Source organism: Schistocerca piceifrons, chromosome 1, assembly GCF_021461385.2.
Source record: "Schistocerca piceifrons isolate TAMUIC-IGC-003096 chromosome 1, iqSchPice1.1, whole genome shotgun sequence".
Taxonomy (NCBI): Eukaryota; Metazoa; Arthropoda; class Insecta; order Orthoptera; family Acrididae; genus Schistocerca; species Schistocerca piceifrons.
The window spans coordinates 408,357,819-408,381,744 of NC_060138.1; the positions used below are offsets into that span (position 1 = coordinate 408,357,819).

Consider the following 23,926-nt stretch of genomic DNA (forward strand, 5'->3'; position numbering starts at 1 on the left):
AGAATCGGACGAACAAGCGTTTTGTAAGCTACTTCTTTCGTCGATGAGTCACATTTTCTTAGAATTCTTCCTATGAATCTCAACCTGGCGCCTGCTTTTCCCACTATTTGTTTTATGTGATCATTCCACTTCAGATCGCTCCGGATAGTAACTCCTAAGTATTTTACGGTCGTTACCGCTTCCAATGATTTACCACCTATGGCATAATCGTACTGGAATGGATTTCTGCCCCTATGTATGCGCATTATATTACATTTATCTACGTTTAGGGAAAGCTGCCAGCTGTCGCACCATGCATTAATCCTCTGCAGGTCCTCCTGGAGTACGTACGAGTCTTCTGATGTTGCTACTTTCTTGTAGACAACCGTGTCATCTGCAAATAGCCTCACGGAGCTACTGATGTTGTCAACTAAGTCATTTATGTATATTGTAAACAATAAAGGTCCTATCACGCTTCCCTGCGGTACTCCCGAAATTACCTCTACATCTGCAGATTTTGAATCGTTAAGAATGACATGTTGTGTTCTTTCTTCTAGGAAATCCTGAATCCAATCACAAACCTGGTCCGATATTCCGTAAGCTCGTATTTTTTTCACTAAACGTAAGTGCGGAACCGTATCAAATGCCTTCCTGAAGTCCAGGAATACGGCATCAATCTGCTCGCCAGTGTCTACGGCACTGTGAATTTCTTGGGCAAATAGGGCGAGCTGAGTTTCACATGATCTCTGTTTGCGGAATCCATGTTGGTTATGATGAAGGAGATTTGTATTATCTAAGAACGTCATAATACGAGAACACAAAACATGTTCCATTATTCTACAACAGATTTACGTAAGCAAAATAGGCCTATAATTATTCGCATCTGATTTATGACCCTTCTTGAAAATGGGAACGACCTGCGCTTTCTTCCAGTCGCTAGGTACTTTACGTTCTTCCAGCGATCTACGATAAATTGCTGATAGAAAGGGGGCAAGTTCTTTAGCATAATCACTGTAGAATCTTAAGGGTATCTCGTCTGGTCCGGATGCTTTTCCGCTACTAAGTGATAGCAGTTGTTTTTCAATTCCGATATCGTTTATTTCAATATTTTCCATTTTGGCGTCCGTGCGACGGCTGAAGTCAGGGACCGTGTTACGATTTTCCGCAGTGAAACAGTTTCGGAACACTGAATTCAGTATTTCTGCCTTTCTTCGGTCGTCCTCTGTTTCGGTGCCATCGTGGTCAACGAGTGACTGAATAGGGGATTTAGATCCGCTTACCGATTTTACATATGACCAAAACTTTTTAGGGTTCTTGTTTAGATTGTTTGCCAATGTTTTATGTTCGAATTCGTTGAATGCTTCTCTCATTGCTCTCTTTACGCTCTTTTTCGCTTCGTTCAGCTTTTCCTTATCAGCTATGATTCGACTACTCTTAAACCTATGATGAAGCTTTCTTTGTTTCCGTAGTACCTTTCGTACATGATTGTTATACCACGGTGGATCTTTCCCCTCGCTTTGGACCTTAGTCGGTACGAACTTATCTAAGGCGTACTGGACGATGTTTCTGAATTTTTTCCATTTTTGTTCCACATCCTCTTCCTCAGAAATGAACGTTTGGTGGTGGTCACTCAGATATTCTGCGATTTGTGCCCTATCACTCTTGTTAAGCAAATATATTTTCCTTCCTTTCTTGGCATTTCTTATTACACTTGTAGTCATTGATGCAACCACTGACTTATGATCACTGATACCCTCTTCTACATTCACGGAGTCGAAAAGTTCCGGTCTATTTGTTGCTATGAGGTCTAAAACGTTAGCTTCACGAGTTGGTTCTCTAACTATCTGCTCGAAGTAATTCTCGGACAAGGCAGTCAGGATAATGTCACAAGAGTCTCTGTCCCTGGCTCCAGTTCTGATTGTGTGACTATCCCATTCTATACCTGGTAGATTGAAGTCTCCCCCTATTACAATAGTATGATCACGAAACTTCTTCACGACGTTCTGCAGGTTCTCTCTGAGGCGCTCAACTACTACGGTTGCTGATGCAGGTGGTCTATAGAAGCATCCGACTATCATATCTGACCCACCTTTGATACTTAACTTAACCTAGATTATTTCACATTCGCATTCGCTAATAACTTCACTGGATATTATTGAATTCTTTACTGCTATAAATACTCCTCCACCATTGGCATTTATCCTATCCTTGTGGTATATATTCCATTCTGTGTCTAGGATTTCGTTACTGTTCACTTCCGGTTTTAACCAACTTTCCGTTCCTAATACTATATGCGCACTATTTCCTTCAATAAGAGATACTAATTCAGGAACCTTGCCCTGGATACTCCTGCAGTTTACCAATATTACGTTAACTTTTCCTGTTTTTGGTCTCTGAGGACGGACGTTCTTTATCAACGATGATAATGTCCTCTCTGGTAAGCTGTCAGGTATTTTATCGTTTCGCCCAAGGGGGGGTCCCTCTAACCTAAAAAACCCCCGTGTGCACGCCACACGTACTCTGCTACCCTAGTAGCTGCTTCCGGTGTGTAGTGCACGCCTGACCTGTCTAGGGGGGCCCTACAGTTCTCCACCCAATAACGGAGGTCGATGAATTTGCAACCATTATAGTCGCAGAATCAGCCAGCCGCCGGAAGGAACCAAGGATGGCCTCAGAACCCAAGCGGCAGGCGTCATTCGTTCCGACATGTGCTACTATCTGCAGCCGGTCACACCCAGTGCGTTCAATAGCTGCCGGAAGGGCCTCCTCCACATTACGGACGAGACCCCCCGGCAAGCACACCGAGCGCACACTGGCATTCTTCCCCGACCTACCCGCTATTTTCCTGAGGGGCTCCATAACCCGCCTAACGTTGGAGCTCCCTATAACTAATAGGCCCGCCCTCTGTGACTGTCGGGACCTTGCCGGAGAATCGGCCACTGGCCCAACAGGCGAGGCATCCTGTGGTGGCTCGGAAACGATGTCATCACCACTAGGAAGCACCCCGTACCTGTTGGAAAGGGGTAAGGCAGCTGCCACGCGGCCAGATCCCACCTTCGCCTTTCGGCCAGGCACGCGCGAGCCCACCACTGTCCGCCATTCACCCTGGAGTGATGGCTGACCGGTAAGATGCTCACTGCCGGAAGACGCAGCGACATCAGGGGTTCCATGTGATTCCAAGGCCACCGAAGTAGGCATAGGTCTCACCACAGTTGCCCCAACGCCACTACGAGCCGACGCCTGCGCCTCGAGCTCGATGAGCCTAACAGACAAAGCCTCCACCTGCCCCCGAAGAGTGGCCAATTCTCCTTGCGTCCGCTCACAACAACCACAGTCCCTACACATGACTATGTTTACCCTACTCTATACGGTGACAAATTCCCGAGATAATCTTCTGATGAGCTACTCTGATAATCAAGAAACACTCACTGAAATACGAGACGCGAAAACTACGCTAGGTTTTCCCAGAAAAACTATTTAAAAGCTAAGCGCAGCAAATAAGTACAAAAACGCTTTATACAAACAGTACTCGCTGCTGCTGGTGCTCTCGCTCTGGCTGTCACAAGACAACTGCTGATTCAAGTGACTAGTGGCTAACGGCCGCGAAACAAACAAAAGACGGTTTTAGGGCGCTTTCTGTTCTAAACGATCAAGAAAACACTAAGAAATCTAACACGAAAACTACGTAAAGTTTTATCAAGAACTGTTAGTTACTATGCAGAGCAGATAAACACAAATAGAATCCCTTCCTTAGTGGAAGGTCGTAAACAAAATGCAAAATAAACGCTTTATACAAACAGTACTCGCTGCTGCTGGTGCTTCTGACACATGTTCCAGGTCTAGCGATCTTGTTGTTAGTTGGTCATTAAACCCTACCCTTCCTCCTTCCAAGTGCCCTTGTACATGTGACTTTGTATTACCTAATGTACTAAACAGTCCATATATCTCACAGACGGTTATTGCCTTTGCCTGTTATATTCTGTTTACCAACCATAAGCTTTTCATCCTATAGTGTTGTCAGTTTGTGATAGAAGGACATGATTCCTACTTTTAAGTCATGTAGCCATTGTTTGTAATACTTATCGAAGTGTATTTTTCTCTGTATACTTGGGATGGAGAGAAGATATTATGATGTTAAAGGTCAAAACAGGCTAGGGTATGTCAAATAGACAAATTTTTGCCCATAACCATAGCTTGAAAATGACCATTGTGAAGCTCTGGCCATAAAATGTCAGCCAATCAGCAATGAGCATGCAGAAATGTGTGCATTTACAATAATTTGCCCCTACCATTACCCTTACATTAAAGAGTGTAGTTTGTAATTAAATTAACTGAAGATAATGATTTCAGCTAAATAGTCAAAGCAAGGCAAACTTAAAATTCCTATCCATGGCTGGTTACTTTGTATGCGAATGTTTTGTTATTTATTGGATAAAGCTGGACTATGAAAACAACTGGACTAAAACAGCGGTAATGTGATTAATAGAGAAGTTGAGCCGCAGACAGGGACAACAAAAAGACTGCTATAAATTTAAGCCTTCAGTCAAAAGCTCTTCTTCTATAGCAGTCTATCCTTTTCATAAAATTGCCATTATTCCATATGGATTTTCCATTGTTTGGTGATACCATCAGTTTGTTACAATGTTAAGCTGTACTGCAGAAACAGCACTGCGGTTTTGATGGAATTCAAAGCCCACGTTTTGTTGTATTTTGCTAATGTACAGACATCATGAAAGAAATTTCATTCTAAAAAGAACATGGGGGAGGTAAGTATGAACTAAGACTATGGTGAAAAAGAAAATAAATTTCTTTAGCCTCACACTTTTCTTCTCAAATCATGATTTTACAGAAGGTGCTTGAAATTCAAGTGCAGTGAAGCACAACAGTTCAAATGTAACACTGCAGCAGCTTTGTTGAACAGAACCACACTGCTAGACACACCCAGAGAGATTCACCGTCACCTACTCACAGACTTATTTGAATTTGGCACTGAATGACTGTATTTTGTAACTGTAGCTCTACAACAGTCGTTTTCTGAGATTTTTGTTCGGAAAATTTTGTTTGATTATACATATCTACCCTGCTCTGGCCTCCTCCCCCCCCCCCCCCTCCACCCCCCCCCCATCCCCCACCTCCCCCCCGTACAAGTATGAAAGTTGAGAGCCAGAAGCTAGAAATATACCTTGTCTAAACATTTACCTCTGCAGTACTTAATAAATTTCTTGAAAGATTAAAAGCAGTGTTTATATATCTATCGTTGTTTTGTTCCAGCACCATATTCCACACACTAAAGCACAAGTGCTGTCTCGTCGTGTATGGGACATTTTAACGCTTCTTCCTACAAATCCTGTCCTCCTTCAGGGCTTCCAAAAGCTTGGAGAGTCTGACGAACGGGTATCATTACAATCATTGCTTGACCCAGCCAGTCCACAGAAATTAATGTATTCTCTGTATATAGTAGAGTCATTGAGTCGTCCTCATCAGCAAGTTCAGAATGCTAAAAGAAATGGAGGAAATTCTGTACAGCATCAACAAAATCAGGAACAAACACAATTCAACAAGGTAAGCAACAGATAATTTTCTTTAAAACTTTATTTTCATTTTAAAAAGTATAAGAGTACCTTAAGTGAAATAATCTATGATATTATAATTTATTTAGTGGAATGTGAATCATTACAAGGACACCCAAAGAAACATAAAACAGCAGGTCTGATGTCTCACTTTTCATAATATGCATAAAATTTCAAAACTGTTACCAAATGGTGGTAGAAAAATACTTATCTACCAACTAGCAGAAAATTGCTGAACACCTAAAGAATTGACAGATTCCCTAGCCAGCAAATCCTGCAGCCAGCCATTGAGAGAGGATTCAAAGGTGTAGGGATCGTATGGGAAAGTTTTCCAGGATGGCCCACTCAGGAGATGCTGGAAAGAATTCCAAAAAGATGTATCCCACTGTATTATTAGATGAAGGAGCCTCGTGTACTGAAAGTTAGTGACACTGATTTTGCAGATGTCTGTCGATCAACCACCACCTGTCAGGAGAAGTGTCACTATCTACATTGACTGTAATGTAACATTTGTTTAATATTTGTTGTATCATATAAAATTGCAAGGTATATGAGAACAGGCTTAGTAAATAAGTTGCATATTTTATGATTTACCTGCTTTCCTGTAAATTGTAAGGTATTAGTTGAACAACACTGTTCTACATGACAAATAGGCCCACTGGTATAGGTGAATTTTGATGTGTTCATCTGTTGCGGTCACTTCATATTCAAATGAAATGCAAGAGAGAGTTCGTTATGGAAGTGTTTTGGAGGGTAAGTCAAAGCAGACCAAGCTAGTAAAATAAATTTAATGTAGAATATGACATTTCAAATATTATTGGCAGTTGTCAAGTATAGGTCCTTGAAGTTAATTACAACAGTTCAGCATCTTCGTATTCTTGTGTTCTCTAATTTTGTCACCATATTGAAAGCCTCTCCATAAAGAAAGGGAAAAAATACTTCCTGCCTCAGAACATTATTGCAAAAAGATTCTCAAAGTAATTAGAAGGCAGTTGCATGGCCTCTCATGGTCACATCTTGGGACACTGCAGTTAAACCTCAGAAATTGATGTTTTTCTTAATATGTTCCTGTAGATCAGTCATATTTTAAATTAAAAGGGCTGCTGTCATTTTAATATACAATTTTAATAAGACTCAAGTTGGTTATTGCCAAGTGTTTCATATTGAAAAATGTAAATATTTAATTACCTAACACAATTCTTCTCCATTGGGTCAATGTTCTATGGAAAGTATATTTAATGTGTCTCAGATTCCATCACCATTCTTGGCACAATGGCCACAGAGTGAGATGAGACCAACTGAAGCTACAGTACCAGTAGAATTCATAACACCTGTTCTGACAGCTCATGATTTGATTTACTGAATGAGCTGGTACAATGTGAACATATTGATTAAGATTTTCTGTTTTTTTCCGTAAAATGTTTAGGCTGAATGCCTAAATGATTCTCTGAAGAAACACATCGCCAATTTTCTTCCCCATCCACGTCACATCTGGAAAAATTCCTTCTCTTCTAATGACTGTGTTATTGACAAGATATTTGACTGTAATATTTTTTCCTTGTTTGTATTTCATTCCTGTATTGGGATCCTAACAAAGTAATTGTAACCAGTTGTTTACAGAAAGACATCTACCATAGCAGCAATCAATCCAATAAGGAGCCTTGTCGGGCATCCTGTTCTGTTCATCATTGTCATATTGTTCTACCATCTCTGAAGAGTTATTACAGTCTGTTGCAGATGACATTTGTAGCTGTGAAAAAACTGTTATGATCCATTATTTTTTGATGTGTTACTTGGTCATTTTCTGCAAGAGACTATCAGATATCAGCACAAAAGCTTGCAGAAAAATAATAAAAGTTATTGCCATAAGGCAATTTGAATTTAATACTGCATGTTAACACGGAGAGTGTGAATCTGTGTAGCATGTAATGCTCATAACAGCCATACTGTGTGCACACTTTATAGCAAAATATTGCCACCCCCTTCCATGTACAGCTATGCTTAATGAATGATCAGTCACTTTGTCATCCTAATCTTATCATAGTGAGTCGCTGTGTTTCACTCAAGGCTGTAAAGCCTAAATAAATTTTCATTGTTGCCACCATTCACTACTTTGTTTTCCCTTTCTAAATTTTTCTCCTTGTCTCTGAAACAATTAACTTCTGTTACAAAAGATTTCAGTTACGTGTTCTCTGTTGCTTTTCTGTGCATGCTTTGCTGGTTATATGTCACTTAGTTGAAACATTGTTAGCAGTGTTTTATGATATCTTTTTTTGTGAACTCATTTTTATATGTTTGCTATGTTTATTCTGTTCTTCTACCGAATAACAGTTTAGTCTTAAACAGTTATCCAAAATTTTACAAAATTTAAAAAAATTACAGGATTTGCTTGATTTGCACTTTACTTGATAATTTCTCTTACACTTGAAGCATCAAACTTATTGAATTTTCAGGCCACAAATGCCAATACTGGTTCAGCAACTTCAGCTGTAGCATCAGAGAATGAGAAAGAGGCTGGTGTGACTTGGAGTCAGATGTTCATACAGCATGGTGGTCTGAGGCATCTCTTTGACATCTTCATGTCTGGTAGGTTTGAAATGTGCCCTGTTTCTCTAGAGCACTGTGCTTAATAGTAATATGCAGGTCAATAAAATTGTGCTGTGGTTATTACAGGGCTGAGATTTAATGATTCTTGAATTCAGTAAATTGTTATTTTTAAATAAATGAATAAATAAACAGAAACAAAAAATGAGGGAAAAGCAATCACTTACAGCTGATCATTGGGCATTAAATAAACTCATCTAAGATTTCTAAAAATTTCACGTGCTTTTGAGCTGTTACTCAGATTCTACTGTTAAGTATACACTTTTTTTTAACGTTATTGAGCATCGCTTAAAATTCCAATTCTTCTTCTTTTTCTTTTTCTTCTTCTTCTTCTTCTTCTTCTTCTTCTGTCAGTTACTTGTAAACATGGGCACACCAGGATGAATGGCTGCAGGATGTGATTCCTGGGCCTTAACCTACATCATCATAAAGATGCTTTCAAAAAGTGGATCCCAACACTGGGGGACCTCTCTTTGCTAGTATATGGCCACAAAGCATGTAGAACATGGGACTAAAAATAAAAGCCAAAATATGAACAACAGCTGTAAATACGTTACGATATTTCAGTAAAATCAGGATGTCGGGACCCCATCATTCTGGTGAACTGCGCAGCTTTTTCTATTTTAGCACAGGGCTGAACCATTGTTGTGACTACGACTGTCTTTGCTTCTATTATCTATTGCTATCTGCCTTTCAGGTGTCTACAGGCAGACTTCTCTTGTAAGAATTCACTTAGTATTGTGCCATCAGCTCTTAAGGCTAGAGTGGGCAAATGAATATGGGATAATAGGGATATGTTGGTGACAGATTATTTGTGGAGGGTCATTGTCAGCTCTGGCCAAAAATTCGGACTTTAGCACTTTTTTTGACATCAATGTTCCAGGAATTTTGACATCATCGTGTTTGGACAGTTGCTCCAAGGCCATGATATCATCACTCCTGGAATTCTGGCATCATCACATTCTAACATGTGCACCAGCGTCGTGACATTATCACCCCCCGCCGCCGAAAAATCACTTGCAGCTGTAATGGTGCTGTCTGCCAATGACGTGTGAGATTGGCCCCCCACCCTTCGAGGAACTTTAATTTTTGTAATACAATCCCAAGAGCATCATCACTTGCTGCCTTACTTCGTACTATATAAAGTGCCAGCAGCAGCAGCAGTGATCAACTGGGAAGAAGAAGATTATTACTAAGTATTTTATCCATCCATTATTATTATTATTATTATTATTATTATTATTATTTGTTGTTGTTGTTGTTGTTGTTGTTGTTGTTTCATTATACTTAGGACTCTGTCCAGCCACAGCAGCTACCAGAACTTCAGTCTCGGTCAATGGCAGCAGATCACAAATACATACAATTTGGCTGCAAGTGAATCTAAACATATTAATGTAGATCTAGCACTATATGTAAATTCAAAGGGGGATCACTGCTATCAGCTGTGGTGGGACATTAAGCAGAATCGGCGGCGACAAACAAAAATGTGTACTGGACCGGGATTCGAACCCAGGATCTCCTGCTTACTAAGCAGGTGCGGTAACCATTGCGCCATCCAGACCCCAGTGTTATCACAACTGCACAGACTATCTCAGTATGCCTCACAGCCGATCCACACTACCAATGAGTGCCACCTATCCACAGTGCCTAGCATCCCACAGTGATTTTGATGCAATGATTGATATAGAGAACATTCAGAGTCTTGGTACTAGATTGTAGTATGCAGGCTGCAAATGGGACTGTCTCTGTAGTATGACAGAGAGAAAGATGACTGAATATAACCCGTCACATACTCTTATTAACATTAGCATGTTAAGGAATGATCCATCAGTTGTTGATATGTGGCTGTGCTGAAGTTAAAAGCTGAAAGTGCAGCCATATAAACGACTTGTACAATGCTTTACTGATTGCGGCAGGTGAAGTCACTGGTGTCCTTATATTAGAGCTGCATAATGAGAAACTTTATCGACTATTTGTGTGTGATTAGTGTAAATATAAATAAATTAGAACAATATATAAAAGGCAGTGTTCATCCAACACTAAAGTATCCATCTGAAATCCCGATAAGCATAAAATTTGTGGAGGCTAAATTTACTAACGGAGTGCCTATGTATGTAATTGCATTTATAATCCTGAATACGATACAGGCTGAATTCAAGACACATAGAAAATAATTATTTGAACTGAGTGATTGTGTGTGTGTGTGTGTGTGTGTGTGTGTGTGTGTGTGTGTGTGAGAGAGAGAGAGAGAGAGAGAGAGAGAGAGAGAGAATAAAAAATGTTACACAAAAAATTGTTCTTATTTATTTCCATCCTGCAGTAACTTCAATAATGAAAGGATCAAGGTCTTTTGTAAATGATAACACTGATATATATAAAAATTTAACTTATTGATTTATTGTCATTAAAAATACATTTTTTTTCAGTGACTAGAAGTACTTGATAGCTTACATGCAGAGGTACATCATACTAATACTAACAGAGGAAGAGACTGATTTTATATCGGATAATTACCCAACAGCACCTGATTGCTTAGATACATTGTGTGCCCCCCCCCCCCCTCTCTCTCTCTCTCTCTCTCTCTCTCTCTCTCTCTCTCTCTCTCTCTCTCTCACACACACACACACACACACACACACACACACACAAGCACATACAGTGTGCAAAAAATGCTTTCATAGTAAACTTCATACACATTTGCAAGCACACAAAATGTAAATAGAGTAGTGAGAACAAGAGTGCCCCCATCCCGTCCATCCCACAGAAGAAACGCTTGCCATTATGGCATGACAAACCAACTCTCAGTTGTCGTGCAGTATTTGTGGTCTCACTCGAAAGTCCACTTTGAGGGGTGGAGGGGTGTACCACCTCTGTGCAGACACTCCTTGTAGTCTTTGATTGTAAGAACCTGTGAGACTGCACAATGCATACCCTTAGTTTGTCTTTGAGTGGTACCTGCAGCTGTATGGTATGCATACATTTTTGATCTGAGCCACAACGGACTCCACAACCTGTGAGCTATTCATCTTGTCTTTCATCAGGCTGATAACATTCTTGTTCTGAGGTGGTGTGCCATAAGTCATTATCAGCCACATGTCCAAACATGTTGAATTTCTCAGGTTTGTACCTAATTATTTCATAAGGATTGCATCTTCACTCAGTAGATGAAACATTCTGTATCCATATAAAGGAATCGGTGATTTTTGGTTTTACAAACTTGTATTGGAATCGGTGCATGTGGAGTTTGGAGAGACTCAGAATATGCATACTGATATAGACAGGCTTTGTGAACTCCACTGAACCATTAGCCCTCTCCACAGTGACTAGTCTTTCATTGAACCAGGGATGCTGCCAGAGGAGATGCCGTCGATGATTCTAATAAGTCATGTCCCCAGCCTGAGACACTGCTCAAGGTTTCTGTAATGTATAATGTATCTCTGTTATTCCCCAGCATTGTCATCAGCTTGGGGACAGAACCATTTTGCAGGACTAAATGCACCAATCACAGCAGCAAGTCGCTGCATATATCTTATAAATTGGTGGTATATACCTGTTCTACCTGCAGGACATAATCCACACCAGCATCAGCAACCACATGAGATCTCTTATTTTCCAGTTCGACGATTTCATCTTGGGCAGCCATTGGATCCCCCAAATGGTAGAGACTGTTACATGACATGCCTGCAAAGATTGCTTACATCTAAGTAAAGAATGTAACTCAAATTGTCAAATAGCCTGTACTGCTACTCTCTCATTCACAAGTTACTCGCCTTTGTGTACCTGCGGACACACTGCCAAAGTCCCCTGTGAATCCTGCATTAAAAAAAAAAAACAGTTCAATGTTTCTGTGCCCTTCTTTAACACACACACACAAAAGCTCTGGAACAGTGTAACAGAAGGCATGATCCAGAGTGTATGTAACGACATGTTTGTACATACACTCTGGAATTTCTCAGAAACGTCTGTTTTCAAGTGCATATGTGTTGAAACCCCACCAAACATTCACCACATGCTTGTGCTCTGCATCTGTTATGGCAGTGCCTGTTAGTTTACTGGTGAATGCGGTTATATCGGGCAATGTGATTTTGTGGAGTCTCCAACGGATTCAGGTATTCATATGGGAAGATCCACTTCTTCATCATGAGCTGAAACTTTGCATAATCAGGACATACGGATCTGGTGATGTGTATTGTTCCGATGTATTCTCTCACCAAGCTTCTGAAGAGTTGTGTACATGAATCGTAAGGAATACAAGAAGCAGAGTGATATTTTTGATGTGATGGTGTCCAAGAGGGTTGGCTATGACATCAGATGGCTGGTGGTTCTGCTGAGCTGTTGCAAACGTGTGTTGCAGCACCTGTGATGCACCCAGATGATTCAACAAGTCTCTTCCAGCTCTTGGCTACAGCCATTGCAGGTGCAGCTGCACTGTACTCACTCAAGCTTGCTGGTGCAAGAGACATGGACGATAGAAAAAGATGTCACTTTCCAGATAATTTGTGTACATCAGTTCACGTATTGGATGATTGGTGTTTTACCATATACAGAGAGGCTTGCATGGGCCCATGTATGCAAGTAGCAGTTGACCTCTTCCACTTCTTACGTCACATTGACGAAGTCTCTAAAATTATTTCCCTAATCCTTCATGAGGAGCATATGCAATGTATGTTACTTACATACCTGAAGACGGATATGAGGAGGTGGAAAATATGAAGTTACAAATAAATATTAATTTTTCTTTTTTTTAAAAAAAGGGTTTATTTATTGGTAAACGAATTCAATCTATTTGTACATTTTCTGAAGCATTCATAAACTCATATTGTCCATATATTCTCTCCTTCAGCTGGTTGAGGGCAGAACGTATGCATGTTTTGAGATTCTGATTAGACGTATTTTTATAAATTTCTTGAAACCAGGAAGATTTCTCACAGCCTTGACATAAACTATGCTGTCTCTATGATCACAAGTTTGGAGTGATGACATCGTATCTTCATACTCCGCTCCATCACCATCCCAGGGTTTTGAGTGGTAAAATTGTGTCAACCACACTTCTCTTTATCAAGATTTATTACACCCCACTGAACTAAACATTTTGGGTGAAGCAATGATTGTAGAATACCTCATTAATACTTGTCCGACATTGGAGAATACATTGAATGCAACATCTTTAAACACAAATCATCTGAATTTATCATAAAATCCATGTGCATCTGCGACGATGATCGCTCTTTGAGGCATCATTGAATAATACTTCACAAGTTGTTTAATGGAGCAAGTAGTGTACAAGATGATCTTGTATCAATAAGGCATATGTTGTGATGCCTACAGAGAAGTTTTGCAATGACTCGAATTCAATATTGTTCAACGCAATGCCAGGTCGAACAGTCTATCATGACTATAAGTGATGAAAGAAATATCCAACATGTATCTGCAGTGGGGCATTTAGCGAACCCAATGGCAACAGGTGAAAATTTGTGTTGGAGTGGGAGTAGAACCCAGATTTCCCACTTTGTACCAGCAGTTGTCTTAGCTGCCTCAGCTATCCAAGCATGTCCACCATCCAATCCATATGCTGCATTCTACAGATTACTGTCCTCTATCTATTCATCCACTTAATCACAGCCTAACTGGATTCCCACAAGGGTTCGGATACTGTTGTGCTTGTGCATTGAAATATCCCATCTGTCGGGGTCTGTTCTTTCAGATATGCATGTCCAAAAGAACAGACACCATTGATTTGATAAGCAGACATATCCAATACATTACAAAAGAAATATCTGACTTTTAGCTGCAGTGGTACATTGAGCAAATCAGTGGCAACAGATGAATATTTCTTTCATCATGTATTGAATATGACTGCTGGTCGAGTCAATGGTGTCTGTGCTTTCAAACATCCATGTCCTAAAGATCAGACACTAACTATAGAGGGTGAAGCAAAAATCATGCTCTCAGACTTCACAGCGCGATTCCTCAATGTCCATCACAGAATTTCTTCCTGCACATGTTTCTGTCAGTAAGTGAACATTGGAGATAGTAAATCTGGCGACACTGTAATCACATGTACAGTAACTACCTCCTCTGTCAGCATATAGGAGTAGGGCTGTGCAGTTGGTGCAGTGGATAGCATTTTGGGGATTTTATTTGCCAGTTTTATTCTGCCATATAATATTTAATATACACCATTTCTTAAGCCACCTGTATCCGATATTTACACAGTGCAGTGTTTTGTAATGGCGAACGCCATAGGACAGAATAACTACAAAAACAATATTTTGTAATGCTAATGATGACTGCAAGGTTAAATAACTCGACATCTATTAGTCATATACCCTACATGCGGTACATCCGCTAAGATGCAACACATTAGCAACCAGTGACAATAATTATTTCCATATTAATGACTGCATGGCATTTACAAAAGGATATGTTTTCCTCAGAGTAGATGCTCAAAACGAACCCCCTGCATGTCCAAACATTGTGTGACCCACTGGATCATACAGCTCTGGACCAGGGTTGTCACAGGTTCGGGTAATCAGGGAATTCCACAAATGTCATGGAAATTTGAAAGAAACGCTGGAAAAAATATCATTTTTGGTCTCAGTAGCTGAAATTGTTTGTTTACTGAGATGTCACGCATCATCACTGGTTGGGTGCAGCTGAGCACTTGTGCAGCTTGCCTACTCCGTCATTACTACTGCTTCACCCCTTCCTACCATTCCCCGCAGCTTGCAGTCAGTGCTGCCACCACCTGTCACCGCTAGCCTAGCAGCTACAGACGAGAGGCAGGGAGGTGTGAAGAATGGTTTGTTTGGATCTGATTCTCAGAGATTGCGGAAACACCAGTCGTGTGTGCATGACTCTGTCTGAGTGAATATCTGTGTGTGTGTGTGTGTGTGTGTGTGCGTGTGTGTGTGCGTGTGTGTGCGTGTGTGTGCGTGTGTGTGTGTGCGTGCGTGCGTGCGCGCGCGCACTCTCATTGCCTGACAAAGGCTATAGCCGAAAATTTAATTGTGAGAGTGTGATTGTCTTTCCTACGTGGCTGTCTGCAGCTCAGGGTTCATCTTTACGGTGAGTTGCTACCTATCCTCAGTATTATTGATTCTCAGAGTATTTGCACACTTGATCTGTTGCATGGAGTGATCACCGCGATCCCATTTCAACAACATATTGTCTGTGACTGATGAATAGCTTACCACACTAGAGAAATTCTACAATACGCCAAAACTGCAGGCTGTTTCTGTGGGTATCTGTAATGGATCGGGCCTGCCGATCTAAAGCCCTTCGTTTCCCACTAATGTGCAGGTCCAGCCTAGTCCCACCGACCTGCCCACAGACTGGGTCTGTTTGCGTGTGGCATAACCCAGTGGATTTTCGTGGTTTATCCATGGACCCAGGACTTCAGTGCTCCTCGGCAGGCCAGAAGCCATGGGTGATGGATTTCAGAAATTGCAACTGTCTCACCACAAGTACGTTGCACAGTGTGGCGTTTTATAGACATTATATTTATTCTAGTACATTTTGGCACTTCAAAAACAGTTTATATGTTAGAAAGTATGGCTGATAAGAAGAAGAAAATTGTGGCAGTAGCTGGCGGTTTATACGCTTGTACTTGTATTGCTTGAAAGAAAAACCTCATAATGCCTGTAAAATAATAGATTTAACACAGTGGGTAATAACCAAGAGTAATGAACGTAGGAGAACCAACATTTTATTGGTAGCCCCTATGTTGTTGGTTCACACAACTCTTCCGTATCTGATAGACTTCTTTCAGGAGGCATGTTTTATTCCGAGTTTTATTTCTGAAATCAGTTAAGGTAATCTAAATCTGTCTTACAACTCCAAGGAAATGCGTATTTTTCTCACCAAATGGGTTTTGTTTTATTAAAATAAAATAACATCAGTGATCTTAATGAAACGCATATACCATTTGGCTTGCTTTCTCCATCTAAAAACAGTTCATTACGAAAGTGTTGATGTTAAGATTTTTGTTCACATTAGGAAACACCATCTGCTTGCAAGTTTCATTTAGATATTTCCTTGTTTGACACTACTGTTTCTTGTACTGTAGCTGTAAAAGACGGAATCAACTTACGTCTTACCCTTGAGATTTTTAAATTTGTCAGGGAATAATGCTAAAACTTGTCTGGAAATCAAGGAAATATCAGGGAATTTCACTTGAGGGTACTTGTGGCAACCTTGTGGACTCTTTGCAACATGGCTGCATCCACAGATACAGGCGCAGCATAAACATGCATTATCAGTTCTTCCACATATGTTGACAGATGTCCCCACAAGAAGAAATCCAGGGGATTTAGGCCACGTGATGGCGGAGTCCATACAACTGGACCTCCCCATCCTAGCTATATCACTGGAGATGTTCTGGCTAAATAACATTGCAAATTAATTCCAAAGCATGAAGGTGCACCATCACGTTGGAACCATAACCTCTGCCGAACATAACGCGGAACATCTTCCAGTGCATCAGGAAAGAGTTTGAGAGGAATCCATGATCGTGCAGGCATCTAGTCAGCAAATAAATAGGGACCCAAACTCCTTTCTGTCAGTTTACCGGCCCAGACATTGATGCCAAAGCAAACTTCATATCAGTGGTTGCGGGTGAAATGCAGGTTAATGTCACACCAGTGGTGGACATTGTGCATATTGAAAACACCCTCAAGAGTGAACGCTGCTTTATCTGACCATATTACAGTGTTTATGAAGTCGTCGTTGGCTTCCTTTTGTTTTTGGAACCATTCACAGAATTCCTTGTCCAGATAGTGGTCTGTAGGATGCAGGTGTTGTGTTAAAGAATAATGATTGGGGTGCAACTCATGCTTGTGCAGCACATCACCGACCACGCATTGGGAGACACACAGCTGCCTTGCTATGCTATTTGTACTTCACTCGGGATCTTGGTATATGATTGCAAGAACAGCTTCCTCAGTAGCTGGAGTACGGTGAGTTCATAGGCAACCTCTATCACAAAATGGTGGAAGAAAAGAACCTGTCTCCTGAAGGCAAAGCTCCAGATGACAAAAAACATTTTTGTCTGGATGACATCAACCAGGATATGTAGTGACATATTCACAAGTGGCAACACAAACCTGGTTACCAGATGCACCAAGGACCTGCGGTGTATCCACGTATTCATCATTTGTGTATGCCATACTGCTGCCACAATGTTTTAGAATAACACAAGAAGAAGATACCACATGTGTACAAATGTATGTGGAGTCCGTCACGGGCGAATTACTCCATTAGCAGCCTGCTGAACAGTGCATACAGTATAAACACATCATTAGTTGCTGCGGGTTTTTCTACCCATTGCGCATCACCTCTCGTACAGCTTTTGTTCTGTGTGATTCATCCCAATACTGCTAATTGTGCAACATTCATTTTCGAATTACACTGTTTACCTAACAGTAATGGATGTAATGTTTCCATGTTTCCGTTGGTCATAATAATAATAATAATAATAATAATAATAATAATAAACAGTGTACACTTATCAGACTCAGTGTTGAAAGGCATAATTAGTAGTTCCATGGTGATAATACATACAAATCTGAACAGAGTTCGGAAATTATTTGCAATGCACATTGCTAGCCTCACAAGTGACACGAAGCCCTAAAGAAATGTAATGGACATAAACATGGCAAGAATAATAGTTGATACTAATTGATGGGTCCATTGGAGGAGGGTACACATAAAACAGATTTGGTATCTAGTTGAGGCAGTGGTGCCAAACAATTTGCAAACTCGACATACAAAAGGTTCCTTTAAAAGCTGAGTTTTGAAAACGATTGTACTTCCATTTTTGTGTTTGTAGTAGGTAATTGCGAATGTTTTGTGGAATAGCCACAGTAATGACTGTATGATGATTAAGACTTCAGGCACCATACCAAGCAGACTACACTTTGCAAACATAAACAAATGCCCTTTGACCCAGAATTGAATCCTTGACCTCCTGCATGCTAACCCAAAACGTTATCCACTGCACAAACTGCACAACACTAGTCTTATATTCTGACAGACATAGTTACCATATGTGTGACTAGAAGGTTGCCCAACTGCCAGTCTTTAATGTTCAACTACTGCCAATATTATACGCAGGACGAAAGTTTGAGATACACATTTTTGTATTGCTAGTATGTGAGTAATCACACTGCAAAGTCCGAGTGCACAAATTTTTATTCACCGTGTGTATAATCACTTTGGCTGATAAATCCCGTGGGCTGATTACTCATCCAAAACAGCCGTCCATCGCATACTAAGATGGGCAAAACCTTATGCATTTGTCATACAATAGTCCCTACACATTTTTTGTTCCAGTCAAGCTGTAAGGCATCATATGGGAAAAGCTGGGAGCTCAAGCATTGATTAGTTTAAAGCTGTCAGATATGCCCAGATCCTTTGTCAGATCCCCTCACAGTGCACGTGCAGCTCTGAAATAATAAATTGAGATGTTCCTAGCTGAATGTGTCTACACTAGGTGAGATGACTCTGGAAGGATTAGATATTCAAACAGTTCCAATGAATGGAAAGTTAATGGCAATTGAACTCCGGACTTCAGTACACCTAAAAGTTTCAGATTCTCTTCATCTGATAGAGGTATATATGGCACTTTCCACAGCAATTCATCCAGCACAATTTTATGCTCTTCTTCTCCTTTTTCTAGAATCTTCAAGCTGTTATCAGTAGCACTTCGAAAATCAGCTTATTTTGTTTAGCATTCATAATGATGTGCTTATTATCCTCAAAGAACCTCTAACATTTTTAACAGGATACACATACTAAAGGAGCCATCTATGAACCATACACCATTTTGTAAGGCAATGAGATCTGATGTTGATGAAAAGATGTATGTTTTGAGAGTTGATGTGATTCCTACATTTATAGTGTGGTGGATTCTGCCACCATTAAGTTTGTATCTTATTTCTTGAAACAAAAGGCAAATACATCGCGTGTAAGGTGCGATGTCGCTGCTGCTGCTGCTGCTGGAGGCTTCTTGGGCATAAATACTCCTTCCAAATATAGAAATTTGCATGGAGTTGTTAAACCATTTTGATGTTGAATAAGAATTCTTATCTCTTTGTTATTACCTATTGAATGTTGCTGAAGCTAAAGTTTGTGGGAAAAATATTCCTTGCTAATGATAAGCTCATCATATTGAACTGGAGTTGTTATATCGAGTCACGTCATTAATTCTCATGTGTTATCACAATCTGCTTCCACTGCAAAGTGAATTTCTTATGGATGTGGAACAGTATGTATACTTTATACCTATGGTGCTGCTTCTGATGAAGACATACTGTAATTTCCTCACTGCAAAATTGGACTAGATTTCCATTGTATTCAGTTTGAGATGATCTAATGTCTGAGCAGTCACTGGTAGTATATGAGATTGCTTGGCACCTACACAGTTTTAACACATGTGGACACACTGTAGCAAGAATCCGTATATATTTTGGATGAATGTGTTGTTATGCTACAGATTCGGTGCGATATTACACTGAACACAAATCGTAATGGCTGGTAGTATCTCCACTCGGCGATACAACCTGTAAATCTCACCAGTATTATTCTCCAGCACTTGACCCCCCCCCCTCCCCCGAGAAACGTAGTAGTGATAAGCTACTCTCTCTTCTGTTGTTTTTATTTCTGTTTTAAATAATATATTAATGTTTGCATGTAGCTCAAAACCTTATGCTACAAACACATTTAAATTTTCAATATCATGGGAGCCAGGAGGCATTACCACAACTTCACCTCCTCCATGACAGTTTATTGTTTGCCTCATTGACGTTATCTATACTATAGTAAATTTCAAGACCAAGTAATGTTGTAATCCCCCCCCCCCCCCCTCTCACCCCCAACACCTCCCCGTTTCTTTGAGCTATTGGAAGAAAGTGCTTTGCTTTCAACATAGGCGAATGTTCTTTTAAACTTAGAGTGTAAACTGTAAGACCTCAACTGATGCAGTGAACTGCCTACTGCTTGTTTTTATGTAACCATCAGGAGAAATGTTAGACATAGATGACAGCAGAGATATGAAGTCAAGTCTTGGTAGCATAGAAAATTGTAGAAAACCCATTTCTTGATAGGAGAGTAACGACACAATTCTTCTGGTGGTCTTAATGTAGTATTCTCTTTAGCTGCTTTTATATTGTCTCATCTCTGTAGAGCTGTACCATGGGAAGCAAGGAGAGGATGTTGGTTGGTGGCCAGTATCCTCATTCTGTAACACAAACTGCACTCAGTTAATAACTGGATTCTTTATTCATAAACAAAGAATTACTTAGCTCAAGTTTCAATGTGCTGTGGTACAAGCTCTCTTCTGTATAATCTACGTAGCCTCAATGCTGTTGAAGTAGAAGTCTGCTATGTTCACTATAAGGTTGCTATGTGCTGCCTGTCTCTGCAGTAGAGGGTAAATCTACGGCTCCATCTCGTTGACATGCAAGAACTCCACAGTGTAGAGACTCAAACTAACTGGCTACATTCACTGGCTAAACTGGCCCTCCGGTCCGTGGCAGTGATCCTAAATACTGGCGTCTGAGAAGGTGTTGGTGGCGTGTTTCCAGCGAGTCTTGTCATTGGTGTTCATCGATACTCTAGTAACATCCTTGCTGTGTGGTGTGCTGGCGCCAGCATATGCCACCCAAGTAGTAGATAGTATCTTTTATTTTTTTACATATGCGGTCCAATGAGTCACATATCTTCCCGCAGCATCTAAATTGATGATCCTGCATTCTTTGGGTTTCCACAATGTCTTTGGCAATATAGTCTGCATAAACACACCAAGAAATCTAGGGATTTCGTGTTTTCTGACAATTTTAAGCAGATCTGTTCATTAGTAGTCTGTCCAGTAGTATTGCTTTGAGCTTTTTTGACTGCTCAAGCCCTTTCCTGCACAGTTTTCAATATAGTCCTTTACCAGTAGTGTGGGCCTCCACTGTCCTACTATGTCTTTAGGCCTCTTGTAGTTGCTTCTCTGCTTTACGTGCATTCTTTACTGCTTTAGTTAAGATGGCAGCTCCTCTTGCTAACAAATCAGTGGAGGAAAAAAAAAGCACATCTCACACACACACATGACTGCAATCTCCAGCATCTTGGACTGGAATGCAACATCACGTTGGGTGCAAGCAGCAATATGGAGGGGGTGGGGTAGGGGAAGAGGAAGGGACAGTGACAGTGTTGTACGGGTGGGGAGAGAGGCAAATTCTTTGTGGTGGAGTGTGCAGGGATTAGACTGCCAACAGCCACGGTGTCAGGGGGTTGTGCAGTAGGTAGGTGGGAAGAAAAGGGATAAAAATGGAGGGGAGTGGGGAAATAAAGGCAGATGCGTAGGCAGAGGGCTGCAAATAAATTTGGCGGGAGACGAGAATGGGGAGGAGATGATAAGACAGAGGGGGTGGGAACTGTTGGGTGCAGGATTTGGGGACAGTATGTTACCGTAGGTTGAGGCCAGGATAATTATGGGAGCGGAGATGTGTTGCACGGATAACTCCCGTCTGCGCAGTTCGGAAAAGCTGGTGCTGCAGGGAAGGATCCAGATGGCTCGGGTAGTGAAGCAGCCATTGAAATCAAGTGTTTTAGGTTCAGCTGGATGTTGTGCCACAGGTGGTCTACTTTGCCTCTCAGCCACAGTTTGGTGGTGCCAATGCACCCTGGTGGACAGCTGGTTGGTAGTTATACCAATGTAAAAAGCTGTACAGTGATTGCTGCTGAGCTGGTAAATGACATGGCTGTTTTCATAGGTTGCCCAGCCCCTGATGGGGTAGTATAAATCTGTGATAGGTCTGGAATAGGAAGTGCTGGGTGGATGGATTGGGCAGGTTTTGCACCCGGGTCTTCCACAGGGATATGATCCTTGTGGCAAGGGGCAGGAATTGGCATAGGGATGAACTAGGATGTTTTGGAGGTTGGGTGAGTGACACAACACCATTTCAGGAGGGTGGCTTTTTGTGAGTGGTGTTCTGTCGCCCACCTAATCTCCATAACATCCTAATCCAGTCCTGTCACAGGTGTATCCTACCCCATCAGGGGCTGGGCCACCCATGAAAGCAGCCATGTCATTTATCAGCTCTGCTTCAATCATTGCACAGCTTTTTATATTGGTATCACTACTAACCAGTTGTCCACCAGGATGAATGGCCACCACCAAACTGTGGCCAAAAGCAAAGCAGACCACCCTGTGACACAACATGCAGCTGAACATAAAGACTTGATTTCAATGGCTGCTTCGCTGGATCATTCTCTCCACCACCAGCTTTTCTAAACTGCACAAATGGGAGTTATCCTTACAACATATTTTCTGCTCCCGTAATTATCCTGACCTTAACATACAGTAACACACTGTCCCCAAACCCTCCACCCAGCAGTTTCCACCCCCTCTGCCCTATCATCTCTCACACCATTTATCTGCAGCCCTCTGCAAATGTGTCTGCCTGTCTTTCCCCATTCCTCTCCATTTATGTTCCTTTTTTCCCCACCTCCCTGCTGCATAACCTTCTGACACTGTGCCTGTTGCCAGTCTAGTCCCAGCACACTCCACCAGACAGCATTAATATCCCAGCCCACCGGTGCACTACTGCCCCTTCCCCACCCCTTCCAGGTGTGTGTGTGTGTGTGTGTGTGTGTGTGTGTGTGTGTGTGTGTGTTTACTGACAAAGGCTGCAGCTGAAAGCTTTATTGAGTGTTTTTTAATCGTTTCTTTCTGCAACTTTATGTGTCTTCTTTATGGTAAGTAGCACTCTATCTTATCCTACATTGTTGATATTCCTACCTGAAGTTTCCATTGTTTGAGTAAGCAATTTAAGTTTGTCATGCACTGCGTCATCGACTGCAAATGCAGTAATACGTCGTCCTACACCAAAGTCCTTTCTTTGACGCATCTCCTTGGCTATATCATCTAATGTTAGGCACACAATACAACAATCTTTATTTGTGGGTGAGCAGTAGGGATTCTTCTTGCATATATCATCTAATGTATTAATTCCCTTGTCACTATGAGCTAGATGATTTTCCAGATTCGTTTCAGGTCCACAGAAGTTGTACACACGGATATGAAATTCAACAAATAGGTTATTGAGAATGTCATCACCATATCTGCTGATGCATTTCGTAGCACTCATGTCATGCTGTTGTTTGGTTTGAGGTTTGTGTCCTAATATATAGCAAACTGTGAATGTTCACCCAACTGTTGAGCTGTGATGGGAAGACAAGCCATTTCAATAATGACTTGCCCCTTTTACATCTTATGACTCGCTCTACGAGGAACGCGTCCGGTTCAGAGCTTTTCTGTAATTCTTCTGTGTAAAAACCGTGTGCAATTTCTTTAGTGTCTCTATCCTTTAAGATGTAAGTTCTCAGGTTTCTGTGCTGCACTTCGGAAACTGTAAATATCTCTGTTGACCAGTTCAGCTCTTCTCAATCACATTTTTGTATTTAGAAATATGCGACAAATCACCTACTTTGAACTTCTGTGCGCGTGGATCCACCATCTTAATAAGATTGTGCACTGTATTCAGAGGCCCATTGTCACAGACTTCAATAGGCCTCATCTTGACGTAGAATGTAGTTTATTCGTCTCATAATGTACAGTTACAAATTAAGATTTTTGTACTGGAGACACGTCAAATTACTGTGAAAAAAAGGTTATAATGAGTAACATACTTAAGCATGCATTTCTGAATTTGTAGACATGAACAATTTAACAAGAACATATATAACACTTATGATCATTTTGCAGCTTGCAATACAATTTATAC

At 41.0% G+C, this 23,926-nt stretch overlaps 1 protein-coding gene and 1 non-coding gene across 2 annotated transcripts in view; one reads left to right on the forward strand and one right to left on the reverse strand.

The window, feature by feature from the left end:
* The window catches only part of LOC124788817 (ubiquitin carboxyl-terminal hydrolase 34), a 518,595-nt gene that overhangs the window by 234,292 nt on the left and 260,377 nt on the right, over nucleotides 1-23,926 (forward strand). Inside the window, exons 22-23 of the mRNA XM_047256101.1 lie at nucleotides 5,251-5,541; nucleotides 8,003-8,135. Coding sequence (XP_047112057.1) covers nucleotides 5,251-5,541; nucleotides 8,003-8,135 — 424 coding nt within the window. The remainder of the gene's footprint in view (nucleotides 1-5,250; nucleotides 5,542-8,002; nucleotides 8,136-23,926) is intronic.
* Nucleotides 9,641-9,714, reverse strand: Trnat-agu. The gene has a single exon. It is a non-coding gene; the product is annotated as a tRNA-Thr (tRNA).